Raw genomic sequence first — 16,793 nt, 5'->3', positions numbered from 1 at the left:
GTCTGATTCTCTGCAAATAAAAGCAATTGCGCATTTTTTGAATTACCTGCGAGTTTATAAAGTTTGTTCCTCATATTTCATCTCCACAGTAATGCCTCGGTCAGTCAGAATTGGCTTGCAACCAATCAGCACCCTTTCTCCTGTAGTATAAATTAGTGTCACTGTTGAAAATTTGGCTTTCTTGTATTTGTTCTGATGAATGCAAGATGGCAAAGCTGCCGCAACATATCTCAGTCAGTAATACAGTATATATTATTGTAAAGGCATAGGGTGCCTTTATAACACATTGGCACAATGTTTGTGATATGTTATGATGAGATTTGACAATGCCTTGTATTTTTTAAACGGGGGCCTTTCAGTACCAAATCCTTTCAGCAATGTCATTTTGGGGTTGTGCTTCAGTGAGGGGTTCTCCTGATTTTAATGGAAATTCAGTAGGAAGAGATGCAGAAGCTGCAGAACAGCGGAATAACCGACATGCCGTTTCTGCTAAAGCTACAGCAGAATTTCTGGGTCAGAATTACCTTTGAGGAAATTTAGTCCATTTCATTTCGCCGTCATATCCATCCTGCTGAAAACCTCTTCCTTTTCTCTTTTCTTCTGTCCAGCAAATCAGAAGCCAAAATTCTGCATCAATTGATTAATGATAGTGCGGCATTCCCTCCTGCTCATTATCTGCCCTTCTACTCCTTGGAGACTGGTTCTTCGGCAAGCCAAGTGCACGTCTTTGGACCTGATGACTTCATTGTTTCTGTTGTGAGGTGAAAATGAATTATTCATTGCATTCAAGCACTGTTGGACCTTTGGGAATCTGATCAAGTTGAGCTCTTCCTTTTTCAGTGACTGATTTATTCGCAGTAATCTACTTTGCGAGTGAGGTCTTTCCCATTAGCAAGTCATTAGAAGGAACCGTTTTTAACTTCGGCATTGTTGATTGTACTTGTTATCATTTTAAAAATTTTTGCTCATGGTCAGAAGATGTTGCTGACTGGGCCAGCAATTATAGCCCATTCCTAATAGCTGTAGGTCTGGGGTCAAGTATAGACCAGACCAGGTAAGATTGGCATATTCCATTCCTTAAAGGAGATTGGAGGAATGCATTCATTTTTATCACTCACTTTGCTATCACAGAATCCCAACAGTGCAGGAAGAGGTTATTCGCCCCTTTGATTCTGCACCAGCCTTCCAAAGGACATCCCATCCAGACCCACCCCATCCCGTAACCCCACATTTACCATGACTAATCCATGTAGCCTACACATCCCTTGGGCAGTATGGGCAATTTAGTATAGCCAATCCACCGTAACCTGCACATCTTTGGACTGTGGGAGGAAACCGGAGCACCCAGAAGAAACCCACGCGCACACGGAGGGTGTGCAACCTCTACATGAGTGGAATTGAACCGGGGTCCCTGGCGCTGTGAGGAAGCAACACTTGCCACTGAGCCATCATGCCACACCAATATCATAATATCTTGAGGTGCAGCACTAGTTACAGGGACGATAGAGATGGTTTCACAATCAAAGACGGCATATTTTTTCCCACACTCATTGCCCATGCAGATGCAGTGATGAGACTGCCAGACAGAGTGGGGAGTGAAGCTGTAAATGGGGTTGGGGGAAAGGATGTGGAGCTGGAGAGTTGGAGCCTAAGCGGAGAAGAATACTGCGTAGAGCGAGGGTTGCTTGTGTGCCTCATGCACATGTGCAGAGTTTGTGCTGAATCCCAGCACTGGGTGCGCATTGGTTTCAAAAAGATTCGATGGTGGCCATTTCTGTCGGCCATCTTGGTGTTGGTAACACATACTTCATTTAAGACAAAAACATTGTAACCGTGGAATTCTATAACTGTCAGCAGCAGCCAAGTGACAGGATTTCTCATGCACTTTAAGAGAAAGATAAAATGTCTATTATTCGACACTGAGTACATATATGATTATAACCACTCTTACACTTGTGTGATTGCACACACACACTCACATTTGCAGTTAGAGAAGGAATATGTGGTTAAGTATTAGGATTGTAGGTATTCTCTTGTTGCATTTAATATCTCCTTCTTCATGAAGCTATACTGCCTTGTAATCACTGAAATGGTCTACTTAGTGTCTCTTAAGCAGCATACTTTTCCTTTACTGGTCTAGATTTTCCTGCCTTTATCTGAGAAGAAATATCGTCATTGGCAACTAGAGCGGAACCTTCTGGAGAAAGCGGGCTTGGCAGCAGGAAGGGAACTTAATCAGCTGGGACAGTGGCATAGGAGAACTTTTCCACCTCCTTCCACAAAATTCCAAACAGGAATGTGCAAGCTCTATGTCCCCCCTCCCCAAAACTGAACCGCTAAAGTAGACAGTTAATGACTAATTGACGGCCTGTGACTGGCCAGCCTGTCTGCTATTATTTCAGCTCCAGGTGGGAATGTGGTGGCCTATCCAGCCATGGACATGCTGTCAGTCAGGGAACTGGAGTGGGGTTTCCCTAGATCTGCAAATAATTGTGATCTTGATATAAAGCAGGAGGGGTGACTACCGAAAACCATCAACCACATCCCCCCACTCCATGATCTTTCGTCCAGACATAGAAATTAACTTGGGATCCTTGCGTTGCATGTATATTGGCAGGAAGGCAAAGGTCACATGGCCTCCCAATGCTACTTTGCTCAACAGAATGTTATCTACTTCTCAGTGATACTTTATAAATTCATACTGACAGCCCTTAACGCTGTAGTGCAGGAATGTGGCCACAGATTATATTACCATCTGACAGAGAAAATTTGAGTCTTGGGCTCTTTCAACTATTGGGCCTCATTAATGATCCTCCATGGGATAGCAGGAAGGCTCAGCAGTTAGCACTGCTGCCTCGCAGTACCAGGGACCCGGGTTCGATTCCAGCCTCATGTGACTGTCTGTGTGGAGTTTGCACATTCTCCCCCTCTGTCTGCGTGGGTTTTTTCCAGGTGCTCTGGTTTCCTTCAAAGATGTGGTTAGGTGAATTGGTCATGCTAAATTGCCCATAGTGTTCAGGGATGTGTAGGTTAGGTGCATTAGTCAGGGGTAAATGTAGAGTAATAGGGTAGGGGAATGGGTCTGGGTGGGTTACTCTTCGGAGGGTCATTGTGGATTTGTTAGGCCAAATGGCCTATTTCCACACTGTAGGTCTTCTAAATTTTAAATCTGGTTGCTGTTTTTGAGATCTTCTTCTGCCCCTTTTTTGCAGCTGTTTACTGCTGTTCAACAGCATTAATTGCTTTTCAAGTGCTTTCAGACGTAGGTAAGTTACAATTCCAGAAGTCTCACATCGTTCAGCTAAAAGTTATTGCTAATTAATAAGCAAAGCAAAGGATATTCCAGTGGGGATCCCGAAACACATCATGTGAACTGGAACTATGCCTGGCCTGCACGAGTATCAACATAAAACAAATGTTTCTTTACCTATTCTACAGCTCCTTGAACCGTCCATTTGGCAGTGGAATCATGACGGCCTCTGGGGTTCTTCTGAACAGCCAGATGTTGGACTTTTCCTGGTCGAACAAAGCGCAAGACAATTCCACAGCGAACCTTGTAAGGAAATCTCTTCACTAAAGTAACTCCCCATCTTCACTTAAAAATCGCCACGAGATATCTTGGGACCATAACTTGTGCACTGTTTTGTTTCTGTATCTCTGCTTGTTTTGGTTTATTTTCTTGCCATCATGAGCTTATCTACTCTGGGCACATCTTTCTTTATTTCTGTTCTTGCTCATCACCATTCTGTTTGGAACAGGATGACCAACTCTTTTATCATTCTGTTGGGTTTCACAGTGTTCTGTGAACGTGTTCTGTCCTTGTCCCATCCACCCCTTGCTCAAAGCTTAGTGCGCCTCTTAACTTGCTACTTCTGATGAAAAAGCATTGTTTTGAAATGTTAACTCTGTATTCTCTCTGTCACTGTCTAAACACAGATACTGAATGTTTCCACCAATGTCCTGTTCAGATTTCCAGCATCTATCATTAACTGCCCAGAGCTCCAGAGTCCAACATGCAGACACATGTGTACATTCCACTACAACCTGAACTCCTGGAAATAGCTGTAACACACTGCCACCATTCAAAACGCTATGCTATTAAATCAATACCTCACCATTCCTCCTGACTGGTTTATTTTCTCCATGATCTGAAATCACATTAAAGTACAATAGTGCAGTGATCATAAGACCATAAGGTATAGGAACAGAATTAGCCCATTCGGCCCATTGAGTCTGCTCATACCATTCGATCATGGCTGATGTGTTTCTCAACCCTATTCTCTTGCCTTCTCCCCTTGAATCCCTTTCCAATCAAGAACCTATCTATCTCTGTCATAAATACATTCAATGACTTGGCCTCCACAGTCTTCTGCAACAATGAGTTCCATAGATTCACCACCCTCTGACTGAAGAAATTCTTCCTCATCTCAGTTCTAAAGGGCCGTCCCTTCACTCTGAGATTGTGCCCTGAGTCCTTGTCTCTCTTACTAGTGGAAACATCTTCTCCACCTCCACTCTATCCAGGCCTCTCTGTATTTGGTAAGTTTCAATCAGATTCCCTTCCACCCACCACCTCCCCCGCGTCCCCCCCCACCCCATCCTTCTAAACCCCATCAAGTACAGACCCCGAGTCCTCAACTGCTCCTCCTATGGTAAACCATTCATTCCCAGGATCATTTTTGTAAGCCTCCTCTCGAGCCCCCTCCAAGGCCAGCTCATCCTTCCTTCCTTCCTTCGATATGGGGCCCAAACCTGCTCTCAATATTTCAAATGCAGTCTGACCAGAGCCTTATGCAGCTTTCATTGTACAAACAGGCTCTTGTATTCTATCCCTCTGGAAATGAATGCTAACATTGCAATTGCCTTCCAACAGCCAAATGAACTTTCATGTTAACTTTAAGAGAATCCTGAACTCAGACTCCTAAGTCCCTTTGTGCTCCAGATTTTTGAAGCTATTCTCCTAGCCTGTCCAAGTCCTTCTGCAGTCTCTCCACATTGCCTCAACACTATCTGTCCCTCCACATCTCTTTGTGTCACCTGCAAACTTAGCAACAATGCCTTCAGTTCCTTTCTCAGATTGTTAGGTATAATGTGAGTAGTTGTGTCCCCAACACTGACCCCGAAGAACTTCACTAGTCACCGACTGCCAACCTGAAAAAGACTCCTTTATCCCTACTCTCTGCCTTCTGCCAATCAGCCAATCCTTTATCCATGTCAGTACCTTGTACCTAACACCATAGGCCCTTACCTTATTTAGCAGCCTCCTGTGCCGCACTTTATCAAAGGCCTTCTGGAAATCCAAATAGATCATGTCTACTGCTTGCCTTTGTAATTGATTCTTAAACTCCCACAATTCGCCAATTTTTCTTGGACAGCACTTTCCAAACCTGTGACCTTTATCACTTTGAAGGACGAGAGCAGCACAGACAAAGGAACATCATTACCTGCTCCTCCAAACAAAACACCATCCTGACTTGGAATGATGTCAGCATCTCTTCACTGTCACTGGGAACTCCTTCCCTAACAGCATCAGGAGTCTACCTATACCACATGGACTGCAGCAGTTCAAGAAGGCACCACCTTCTCGTGGGCAAATAGAGATGGGCCCAGTCAGTGGTACCGACATCCTGTAAATGAACAAAGGAAAAGCAACCTAGCAAGCCATTCGGTTATCGCCAAGAAGATAGCTCATCTCCTCAGAGAAATGAAGAATGTGTAATAATTATAGTTCAACATGGACAGTTTGAAGTTTGCTTCAGCTGTCAATAAGGAGAGGAGGAATTTTCCAAAAAGCTTTCCTCAGAACTGTAAATGGATTGGGTTGAATCTGTGGAGGAACAGAGAAGTGTTTGGTCTATAGAAGCCTGTCCTCATCCTATGCTTATAAACATTTATTTTTATTTCAGAGGAACAGTATTCAAGCTGGCAAAAGGCCTGTGTCTTTTTTGTTACCCACAATTGTTCGGCCATTACGAGGGATGTGTGGGACATACCTCTCTCTTGGAGCGTCTGGTGGGACAAACACTCTGAGCAGCCTCACTGAGGTGAGTGAGGGGTATTATTTCTTATTTGGCTCATTGGGACAACAGAAGATTGAAGGGTGTTCATATTAGGTGCTCAAGGCATTAAAAATTGCTTAAGGCTAAATGGAGAGAAACTGTTTACTACGAATGGGAAATCAAGAGAACACAATTCTGACGTTTAAGGGAGACCATGGTGCAGTGGTAATGTCACTCAACTAGTAATGCAGAGGTTCAGGCTAATGGGACATGGATTCAGATTCCATTGAATGAATTAGCTTTATTGTCATATGTACTCACATGAGTACAGTGAAAAGTTTACAAGTTGCCACTTACAGCACCATCTTACTGAAGACCTCAGTCACGATCAAGAGATACTTAAATACAAATTCTTAGGAAAAAAATAGAAAAATAAAGATAGCTCACCTCCTCTGTGTAACGAAGAATGATAACAAGTATAATTTAATCTGGATGGTCTTGAGTTTGCTTGATCTGTCAACAAGGAGGAACATGTGGAATCAACGTTTCGGACATAAGCCCTTCATCAGGAATGGATGATGAAGGGCTTAAGCCCGAAAAGTCGACCATCCTGCTCCTCGGATGCTGCCTGACCTGCTGTGCTTTTCCAGCGCCACACTTTTCAATTCTGATCTTCAGCATCTGCAGTCCTCACTTTCTCCATATAGGAGGGATGTCAAGAAGCATCTATTCACACAAAGGCACAGGAGAATCTGTAATTCAGGCAATAGATGTCAGGGGAATCAGAGCTTTCAAAACTGAGGTGACAAAAATCTTTCTGCATGTATGAAGCTGAGAGTTGACATACAGGTTGCCCATGATCTATGAGAATGGTGGGACCGGCTTGAGGGGCTGAATAACGTTTTCCTGTTCTTGTGTTTCAGTATTCAAGTGGACTAAGTAAATGTCAGCAATTCACTTTCAGTGAAATGGGATATAATTATGTGAACAGTGAATTAGAAACAATAGGGGAGACCTAGGAATGTAACTAATATAATCCACTGTTTGCAGCCTTCCTCTTACGCATCATCATTTGTTTCTTGTGTCTGAGCAGGTCTTGCTGAACATTTTCTCCTTTCGCAAACATCTGAATGAAAGCCTTGCCCTTGGCCGTTTCTATCCACAGCTTCAGCCAAATGTTTTACTGGTTGAGAGTAAGTAAATCAAACCATTTACTATTTCAAAATATATAAATGAATTTCTTCCAGTTAGACTTGCCTTGCCTGACCTCAAAGCATTCCAAAACACTTCATAACATGCCAAGGACTTTGGAAGCTTAGTCACTGCTGTAAGTTTGAAAATGTAGCAACCAATTTACACAGTGAGGTCCCTCAAACAGCAATATGACAATGACTAGATACTGAATTTGGTTGAGATGTGAGTATTGATCAGAACACCCGGGCTAGGCTTGCACTTATTGCCCACTCCTAATTGCCCTAAAGAAGATGATACCTTCTTGAACCGCTGCAATCCAGGTAGATCACAGTGTTATTAGGGAGGGAGCTCTAAGATTTTGACCCAGTGACAGTGAGGGAACCATAATATTGTTCCAAGTTTTGGTGAAAAACCTGCAGGTGATGGTGTTCTTAAGTATCTATGCCCTTTTTCCTTCTAAGTGGGAGGGGTGTTTGTGGCGACTGAAATGAGGTCAGCCAAATGGATCTCATAGAATATGAGTTCCCTGGTTGGGGGTGTTAATCTGGTTCAATCTTGGAGTCCTGGCTGATAGATATAAACAGTAGTGTCAGAGGTTCTGTTTACTCTAGGAGCTGGGTCTGAGCTAGTTGGGTCAGTGTCATGTACTGTGCACTTGTAAACAAAGGGCGACTTGGTGACAGGATACCGGCCTTCAGTGGAGTTATTTCCATGCCGTTCTTCAAACCCATGCTTTGGATCTTTTACATCCACCAGAACTTTCCCAGATACAATTACGATTAGCAAGGCACACCTCATTAACCCTCCATTTCTTAAAATGTTCAAGAACCCCAATTTGTACTGTTCCCATTCTTTGGTGCAGAAACATCACTCTCACTAGCTCGGTCATTACCAGAAAATCCGTTGCCCCTGCTTTCCCGCAGTGTTAGCATCTTTGTCTCAAGCAGCACCTACCTTTTTTTTCTGTGAGATGCCACGAAGATGGTAAAACTGTTTTGATTTTCTCTCCCCAAGGCAACCCGACCACTTGGGCATGTATCTGAGTTGAGCTGTTTATTCAGATTTGCCATTTTTACTTCAGCTAAATGTATGGTTCAAAAGTCCAACATTTGTGACAAAATGTGGCAAATAGAAATGTACAGCACAGAAAGTGACCATTTGGCCCATCACATTGGTGCCTGGTCAACAAGGAGTCATCCAGCCTAATCTCACTTTCTGGATCTTGTTAAGTAACCTTGCAAATTATGGCACTTCAAGATCATATCCAAGTAGTGATAAGGATTTCTGGCTGTACCCTCCATTCAGACGGTGTGTTCAAAATCTCTGTTAAGCTCTTGGTGGAAAGAAAATATCCCTTCTACCTTTTACCCTAAATCTCTGTCCCCTGACTATGAGTAAAGACTGTGGCTGTCATTCCTGGTCATGATGGCTCTGTTTCTTAAAAGGGATTACGTTGATTCAGCTGGGGCAAGTGGGGAATGTATCAAGTAATATCTTAAATGTTTTTGATGGACTTAGAGTCATAGAGTCATGGAGATGTACACCATGGAAACAGACCCTTTGGTCCAACCCGTCCATGACGAACAGGTATCCTAACCTAATCAAATCCCATCTGCCAGCATTTGACCTATATCCCTCTAAACCCTTACTGTTCATTTACCCATCCAGATGCCTTTTAAATGTTGTAATTGTACCAACCTCCCCCACTTCCTCTGGCAGCTCATTCCATACACGCACCACCCTCTGCGTGAAAAAGTTGCCCCTTAGGTCCCTTTTAAGTTTTTTCCCTCTCATCCTAAACCTATGCCCTCTAGTTCTGGACTCCCCCACTCCAGGGAAAATACCCTGTCCATGCCCCTCATGATTTTATAAACCTCTTTAAGGTCACCCCTCAGCCAAATAGAATCTTACAGTACAGGTAGTTCTGAGGTAATGCAAGTTTTGGCAACATGATTTGGCTGTAACATCACTGAAGAATTAGGGAATGGTATCTTGGAGAACGCTTACCTCCGTTCACAATAGTGCAAATCGTGCACTTAGTTTTGCGCATGCGCCAATGTCCGTGCTGAAGTCTCCATCTCATTCCGTGCGTGTGCAACATCTGTACCAGTCGCTGTCAGTTGCTGATAGAGCAGCTTTCTGTGAGAGGTACTATGCAGAGAGCAGCTTTCTTACAATTTTAAATGTACTGTGTTATATTTACTTTTTGTTTTCTTTGTAAATATGATTTCAGCCTTCATTCAGGCTATGCTGTACTTTGCGTTAGGTCTTTAGGTGATGTTTGAGCGTTCGAGTGATATTTATTGCTGGTCTGCCCCAACCCCACTTTTCCAATAGGCTCCACTATTTCTCTTAAGCGATTTTCTATTAAGTGAGGTTTCGCTGGAATGCAACTACGGCATTACCGGAGAACGATCTGCACAGAAGATAGTTTACCTCTTTGAGCCAGTGCCAACTCCTTGAAAGGGCTCTCCAAGTAGTCCCACCATCATTTTCTCTCCCAATGAATTTTTCCTTTAATTTGTTTGTGGAATGTGCAAAAGGCTAGCTGCATTTATTGCCTATCCTTAATTGTCCTTCAGAAGGTGTTGGTGAGCTTCCTTCTTGAACTGCAGCAGTAGGAACATCTATAATGCTGTTAGGAAGGAGGTTCTAGGATTTTGACTTCGAGACAGTGAAGGACTGTCAGTATTGTTCAAAATCAGGATGGTGTGTGACTTAGAGGGAATCTTCACCCTTATTGTAGATTATCACAACTTGCTCTTTAACCTTCTGCTAATCTCAGCCAATTGTCTTCAATCTGTCTGCTCAGGTTACAATATAGAAGCAAAATACTGCAGGTGCTGGAGATCTGAAATAAAAACGGCAAGTGCTGGAGAAACGCAATAGGTCTGGAGAAAGTGGGAGAGAGAACAACAGAGTTTGCATATTCAAGTCCAGTATGACTCTTCTTTGGAATGAACAAACTTGAAACTGAAAGCTACCAGACCTCTTGGGTTTCTGCAGCACCTGCTGTTTTTATTCCCCCAGTTGTCTGTTCTACTGTCACCAAAGACCATTTATTCTTATTTACTGTGTCAAAACACTGCATGATTTTGAACACCTCTATTAACCTTCTCTGGTTTGAGGAGAACAATCCCGAGTAATGACAATGTCGTTATTCCTTTGTAGATGAGTTTCCAGAGGAGGAAGTGGAGTTCCTTGCAGAGCGAGGCCACACGGTGATGAGAGAAGAGATTCACTCCTTGGTCCATGTAGCCAGGAGGATAAATGACTTCATCACAGGGGCCAAGGACCCAAGAAGCAGTGACGCAGCTGCAGCTGTCATTTTGTAGCCAGGACTTTTCGCCAGTGATGGTTTCTTTTTCTCCTTTTTTTCTACCCCTTTTAACTTTTAGTTCACCGTGAAGTTGCAGAGTGCAAGGTGAAGGTTAAACACAGAATGTAACAGTCAGGACCCGGTGGGAAGAGAAGCTGCATTTCGGGGGGTAGCTTAGAGTGGACTCCTCCCCAAGTCTGGTTATCATTGATGTTTTTAACTGAAGGTGGCCTGACTTCCACTGTTTGTCCAGGTTCTTGTGACTGACAGCAGATAATTTGATTTACAATGCACATTTTATCTTGGAACCAAAGCATGCTGCAGATTTAATCTGTGACCCTCCCTCCTGCTTCTCTTTATTTCCAGTCGTACAGTTAGAAAGATTTGCAAAATAATAGAAATTTATGCCATTGCAAAACCATAAATATTTTTGTCACATCTGTTTCCAAGATGCAGACTTCTACTCACTTTGCTACAATATCCTAGATGAAGCATAATGGTGATGTTACTGGACGAGGGATCCAGAGGTCTGAATTCAAATCCCATCATAGGAAGGTGGGAATTTGAATTCGGGCAATTAAATAAAATTACTATCATTAAAGAAAACATGGCAATACTGGACTGTCTGGTACACTAATGTTGAATGGACTTCTCAAATGTTAATTCTGATCTCTCTGCACCTTTTCTGCAGCTGTAACACTATATTCTGTGTTCTACTATCCTAATGCTCTTTGTATGGTACAATCTGTCGGTATAGCACATGAAACAACACTTTTCACTGTATCTTGGTACATGTGACAACAATAAATCAAACTCAAATTAACGTTGTTTAGGGAAGGAAATCAGCCACCTTTACCTAGACTGGCTTACCAATAGGAAGGAGGTTCACTCTGAACTGCCCTTTGTAATTCACGGCTACTCAATTGTAGCAAAACTACAATAACTCTCTCCTTCCCAGCAATGTGGGAATACCACAGACAGAAGGTGGCTCACCACTACCTTCTCAAAGGTAACAAGGGATAGGTAATAAATGCTGACTTTGTCAGTGACCCCCACAAACCATCTTTTTTAAAAATTCTCATCTGTATTGAGAGGCCAGAGCAGCCCAATTTCCCACAACAATTAGATTTTGAAAATATTAGAAATCTGATAGCTTCCTTTTCTCAAACAAAAATATTGCGGATGGAGAAACTCAGCAGGTCTGGCAGCATCTGTGGAGAGAGAAACAGAGTTAATGTCTTGAAACTAAAGACCCTTTGAAATGTTAAATCTGTCTCTGTCTCCACAGATACTGCCTGACCTGCTAAATTACTCAAGCATTTTCTGTTTTAATTTCCGATAGTCTCCTCTCCTCTATTGGTTACTTCCAAATGTTTTGGGGGCTACTTACCTTGAGAATTGTAAAATGTGTTTATCCAGTTGATTATCTAGAAAATTCATAACTAGATTTTTGAATCCCAGTCACAACCAAAAGAAAATTAAGTGTTCTGTTTTTGAAATAAAGGGGGGCAGAAAGGGAACTTTGTTCACAGTGTTGTGTATCAATGTTGACTGATGTGCACTCATTGATAAAGTTAACTTGCAGAGGTTAGTGCTGCTAAAACATAATTGCATCATGGAATATACATTAGACATTTTTGTGCCCTCTCCCAAGTAACAACGACACGACATGTTTCAAAAGATTTCTTTAGCAAAGTTTTCAGTATTTATTTTTTAAAGAATCATTGCAGTGATTTAATTCTAAGTTTTGTTTCACTTTTGGAAAGATATATCTTATTTTCTTCATGCTATCGCTAGAAAATGAAAAGCCACATCTAACTTCATTTATAACATTTGTCTCCTAGTCCAGCGGAATCTCAATCAGCCACAAGACAGCAATTGTATGCTCCAGTACTCAAAATTATTATTAATGATGCATATTAATGGGCTATCATTTTCTATCCATGGTGCAATTGTGATATTAACAATTCAGCTGTGAAAGATACCAAATATTATTGTGCTGGCTGGTATTTATTTATTTATTTGTTTGTTTTAAAATTATTTCATTTATTTGTATAAAGCTCTTTGAACACCTGAAGTTGAATATTGTGAAAGTAGATTCTACCAATTAAGTTCATGTCTGTCCACTGTTTTTATTTTCAAGTGGTCAAAATATGTGGTTATTTTCACTACGTGAGCTGAGTTTCAATCTGCTACTACTATAAATCTGTTAATGTTGTTTAGGCATGTTTAAAACTGTTCCAAAATGACAGTTCCCCTGTGAAGTGTTCTTTTCCATAAACTCATAACTTACGCTAAGTGAGGATCATTACTGAGGAAGTGTGTTGTCTTTCAGGATGATGTGGAGGTGCTGTTGTTGAACTGGGATGGACAAAGTCAGGTGACACCAGGTTATAGTCCAACAGGTTTATTTGAAATCTAAGTGCTACTCCTTTGTCACTTCACCTGGTGTCGTCTGATTTCTGAGCTCCTCTTTCAGGATAAGAGGATTAAACCTGATCTGTCCCATTGGGTGGGACCTAATATGCCACAGCATTATTGGCAAAAGAATAGGGAAATTTTCCTGTGTGCCTGGGAGCCTATATCAACCAACATCAGTGTAAATGCAGATGATCTAACTATTTTTCACATTGCTGTTTACAGGAGCTTGCTCTGTATAAATTCGTGCAGTTGTGTTTTCTGTTACAATGGTAATTCAGCTTCCAAAGTAATTCATTGATTGTGAGGCATTTTGGGGGCATGGTGAGGTCAAGAATGGTGCGTTAGAAATGCAAGTTCTTGGTTTAACTCCCAGTTTATTACACTTCATTGTTGTTATTATTTGAAGATCAATTTCACAAGGGCATATAAGTGCCAGAACTTTGTTTTATTATCATGAGTCACTTTTTATTAAATGTGACATTTTAAGGGTGTAGAATGCAGATAACAGAAGTGATTCTGTGATGTCAGAAATACTTGGTTCCTGGTTTCAGACAGTTTCTTTCATTCTTTTTTTTTCTCCCTGTACCCCATTTCCTCAACCCCACCTCTAATCTTCCCCAGAAGACAGTGAGAACAGAAAACGTGTCACTGGTGAACAAATATAGCCAAGGCCATTTTTGTGACCACTGCGCCCAAAAATAGACAACTTTCAGAAGGAAGCGTAGTGGTGCAGATTGGCACCTTGGCTATGTTTTATTTGATTGCTCTTAAGTGGGAATCATAGACTGTCAAAATGTATCCCTGTTCAATGTCAAGGCCTGAGCCAGGGACATTTGTGACCCATGTCGCTGCATATACAATGTATAGTGTATTTCCTTACATGATATCTACAGCCACAGAAACAGGCTGTTTGGGTTGAAAAAAAAAATCACTGTTTATGTTCCACCCCACCCTTCCATCTAAGAGGCAGAATTTGCACAGGAGTTTTTTTTTTCAAATTAAGTATAAATAACAACACTATGGACTGAGTTTTTATTTTTTGAAGGCACCACCAGTAGTTTCCAGTAGTATTGCAGGACTGACTAAAAATAGTGAACAATGTTGGTTTGCTTCATTGAAAAGAGGGAATTTGGTCCATTGTGTCTGCGCTTGCTTTTTGCTAAAACAATTAAAAATTAATCCCTTTGCTTCTTCCTCCTGAAAGTCCCGAAATTTTGACTGCTTATAGCGTGATGCAGTTTTTGCTTCAAAGATCTAATCTAATCTGCCTCAACTTCTTCTGCCCTCATAATTTCTTAACGATAACTTAAATTGATGACCATTGTCATTGATTACTCATCCAAAAGAACTTTTGTTTCTCCTATACCCTTCATAAATCTTTCAGAATTTTAAAACATATTGTGTATTACAAAGACAATAAGCACTGAGAGACAGAGTTTAATGAATGTTCTAATGACATGGGATGTGATTGAACTTCAGTGACAGTTAGTCGTTTATTCATGTACACACTGAATACTATGTTTAGTTGTCTCACTGTTGGGTGACAAGTGTAAGTCAAGGAGTATCCCAGAGTCAGAGCCTTGATGTGGCCAGAAGAGATTTGAGACTTCATTCCTTATCTCTAATTGCTCCCATTAGCATTGAATGCTGATGCCATTTAATTAATGGCAGACAGTCAAGGTTGAGCTTAATGATAAATGCTGCATTTAATAGGCCAAATACTTCTTGCAATTTTTAAAATATAACATGGAAACCAAAACATGGAAACTAAACTAATATAGGCATATAGTATGCTTGCCTTCATTGGATGGGGTATTGAGTGTATAAGAGCTGGCAAGTCATGTTAAAATTGTACAAGACATTGGTTCGGCCGCATTTAGAATATTGTGCACAGTTCTGGGCGCCACATTACCAAAAGGATGTAGACGCTTTGGAGAGGGTGCAGAGAAGGTTTACGAGGATGTTGCCTGGTATGGAAGGTGCTAGCTATGAAGAGAGGTTGAGTAGGTTAGGTTTATTTTCACTAGAAAAAAGGAGATTGAGGGGGGACTTGTTTGTGGTTTACACAATCATGAAGGGTATAGACAGGGTGAATAGAGACAAGCTTTTTCCCAGGGTGAAGGGTTCAATAACAAGAGGTCACGCTTTCAAGGTGAGAGATGGAAAGTTTAAGGGGGATACACGTGGCAAGTACTTCACACAGAGGATGGTGGGCGTTTGGAACGCGTTGCCAGCAGAGGTGGTAGAGGCAGGCACGGTAGGTTCATTTAAGATGCATCTGGACAGAGGCATGAGTAGGTGGGGAGCAGAGGGTTACAGATGCTTAGTAATTGACCAACAGGTTTAGACAGTACATTTGCATCAGTTCAGGCTTGGAGGGCCGAAGGGCCTGTTCCTGGGCTGTAAATTTTCTTGTTCTTTGTTCTAATATGTCCTCTGAGCTGTTAATGATACATTGAGAATAGGTTGAGAGAAAAAAAGCAAAAGAACTAGAGCAGGAGACATTTCAGGAAAAATAATACAAAATTAAGTTTCAAAATGATGACCAAAGACTCGATATCCAAAAAAGTATGCCATTTATTTTCATCAAACAAAATTTGTCAATGAGAAGTCAGATCCTAGATCGAAATTAATTAAAGGCAAAACGATTGCAGTGTATTAGATCCTGAATAGTCTCCAATAGGAGGGTGTGGAGAAGATGTTTAGTTTTCTGGGTTAGTTCACAACCGTGGGCAGGGGGAACGCTATTTTAAAATAGGCATCACCTTTTTTTAGGATAAAAAGGAGATTTTTTTTCTTTCAGAAGATTATACAACTTTGGATCTGCCTGAGAAGGCATTGGAGGTGGGGTAAGGCGGAGATTCTTCTTGGGCAAGAGATTCAAAGAATATCAGAGATAGATGGAAATATACAATTTGAAACACCAACAGATCAGCCATGATCTTATTGAAGGGTGGAACAGGCTTAAGGGGCTGAATGGTCTCCTGCTCCTGTTCTATAGGTTAGTTACATAGGCCAGTTACTATTCTTGCTGCATTTCCAAAGGGAATGATCAGTTCAAGTGTAACACTACAATATGTCCGTTCCTGCCATTTTAATTATGAGATACTGCAGTAATTGCTGTTCCAGTAAAGTTACTTGCGGCTGATTACTGCAAGACATGTTTTACTTATTCGTTAGCAGTTGCACTTGCCTTGGACCCTTTGTATTGCACAAACTTGAAAAGGGTGGTGATAAATGGAAGGACAAAAAAAAAGAAACTAATGCAATGAGCAGTGTGTGAAAATGAATGAATATTTTGGTATGGATAACAATTTTTCATGAGGTGTTCTTGAGACTATAATACTGAATGAGGATGCAATGTTGTTTAATGATGTGATTTGAGTCAAGTGTCCTCTGTCCAAATCAAAGCCAAGAATTCTATAAACAGAATGTTATTTATTAATTGAATTGCCAATTTTCACCTCAAATAAAATCCTTACCCTGCTGATAATTCACACTCAAGCCTTGAAAGTTCTTATTTTTTATATGTGTGAACTGAATGCTGTGATGGAGGGAGAAAGGGTATAAAATAATTTGCATTTATCATGTCAGGAAATTGGGGTTCAGCAGATTTATTATGTCAATAAAATTAAAATGTTTTTATTTTGAGGTGGGTCAAACAATAAAATGTTGGTTTTAAACAGCACCTTTGAGAGCGAAGCATCACAGATAATAGGCTGAAGACCTCGAGGTTAGGTCTCATTTTAAAACCTGAGCACTTCTCCATGCAGCCTGAACTGCTGCTTTAATTGCTCTGTCCCTTGAGATTAGACATCCATAGTGTTCAGGTTTGGGCTGACAAGTGGCCCAACCATCTT

General features: G+C 41.3%; 1 protein-coding gene across 1 annotated transcript in view; it reads left to right on the top strand.

The window, feature by feature from the left end:
* ggt7 (gamma-glutamyltransferase 7) overlaps nucleotides 1-16,437 on the top strand; it is a 66,555-nt gene extending 50,118 nt beyond the window's left edge. Inside the window, exons 11-15 of the mRNA XM_087994767.1 lie at nucleotides 609-761; nucleotides 3,439-3,556; nucleotides 5,907-6,044; nucleotides 7,093-7,192; nucleotides 10,365-16,437. Coding sequence (XP_087850893.1) covers nucleotides 609-761; nucleotides 3,439-3,556; nucleotides 5,907-6,044; nucleotides 7,093-7,192; nucleotides 10,365-10,528 — 673 coding nt within the window. The 3' untranslated portion in view covers nucleotides 10,529-16,437. The remainder of the gene's footprint in view (nucleotides 1-608; nucleotides 762-3,438; nucleotides 3,557-5,906; nucleotides 6,045-7,092; nucleotides 7,193-10,364) is intronic.
* Nucleotides 16,438-16,793: the final 356 nt, after the last annotated feature.

This window comes from Chiloscyllium plagiosum, unplaced genomic scaffold (assembly GCF_037043375.1).
Source record: "Chiloscyllium plagiosum isolate Xiang-an unplaced genomic scaffold, Cpla_swu_hap1 HiC_scaffold_15, whole genome shotgun sequence".
NCBI lineage: Eukaryota > Metazoa > Chordata > Chondrichthyes > Orectolobiformes > Hemiscylliidae > Chiloscyllium > Chiloscyllium plagiosum.
Note: the sequence above shows the minus strand (reverse complement) of the source record. Positions and strands in the feature narration are given on the sequence as shown.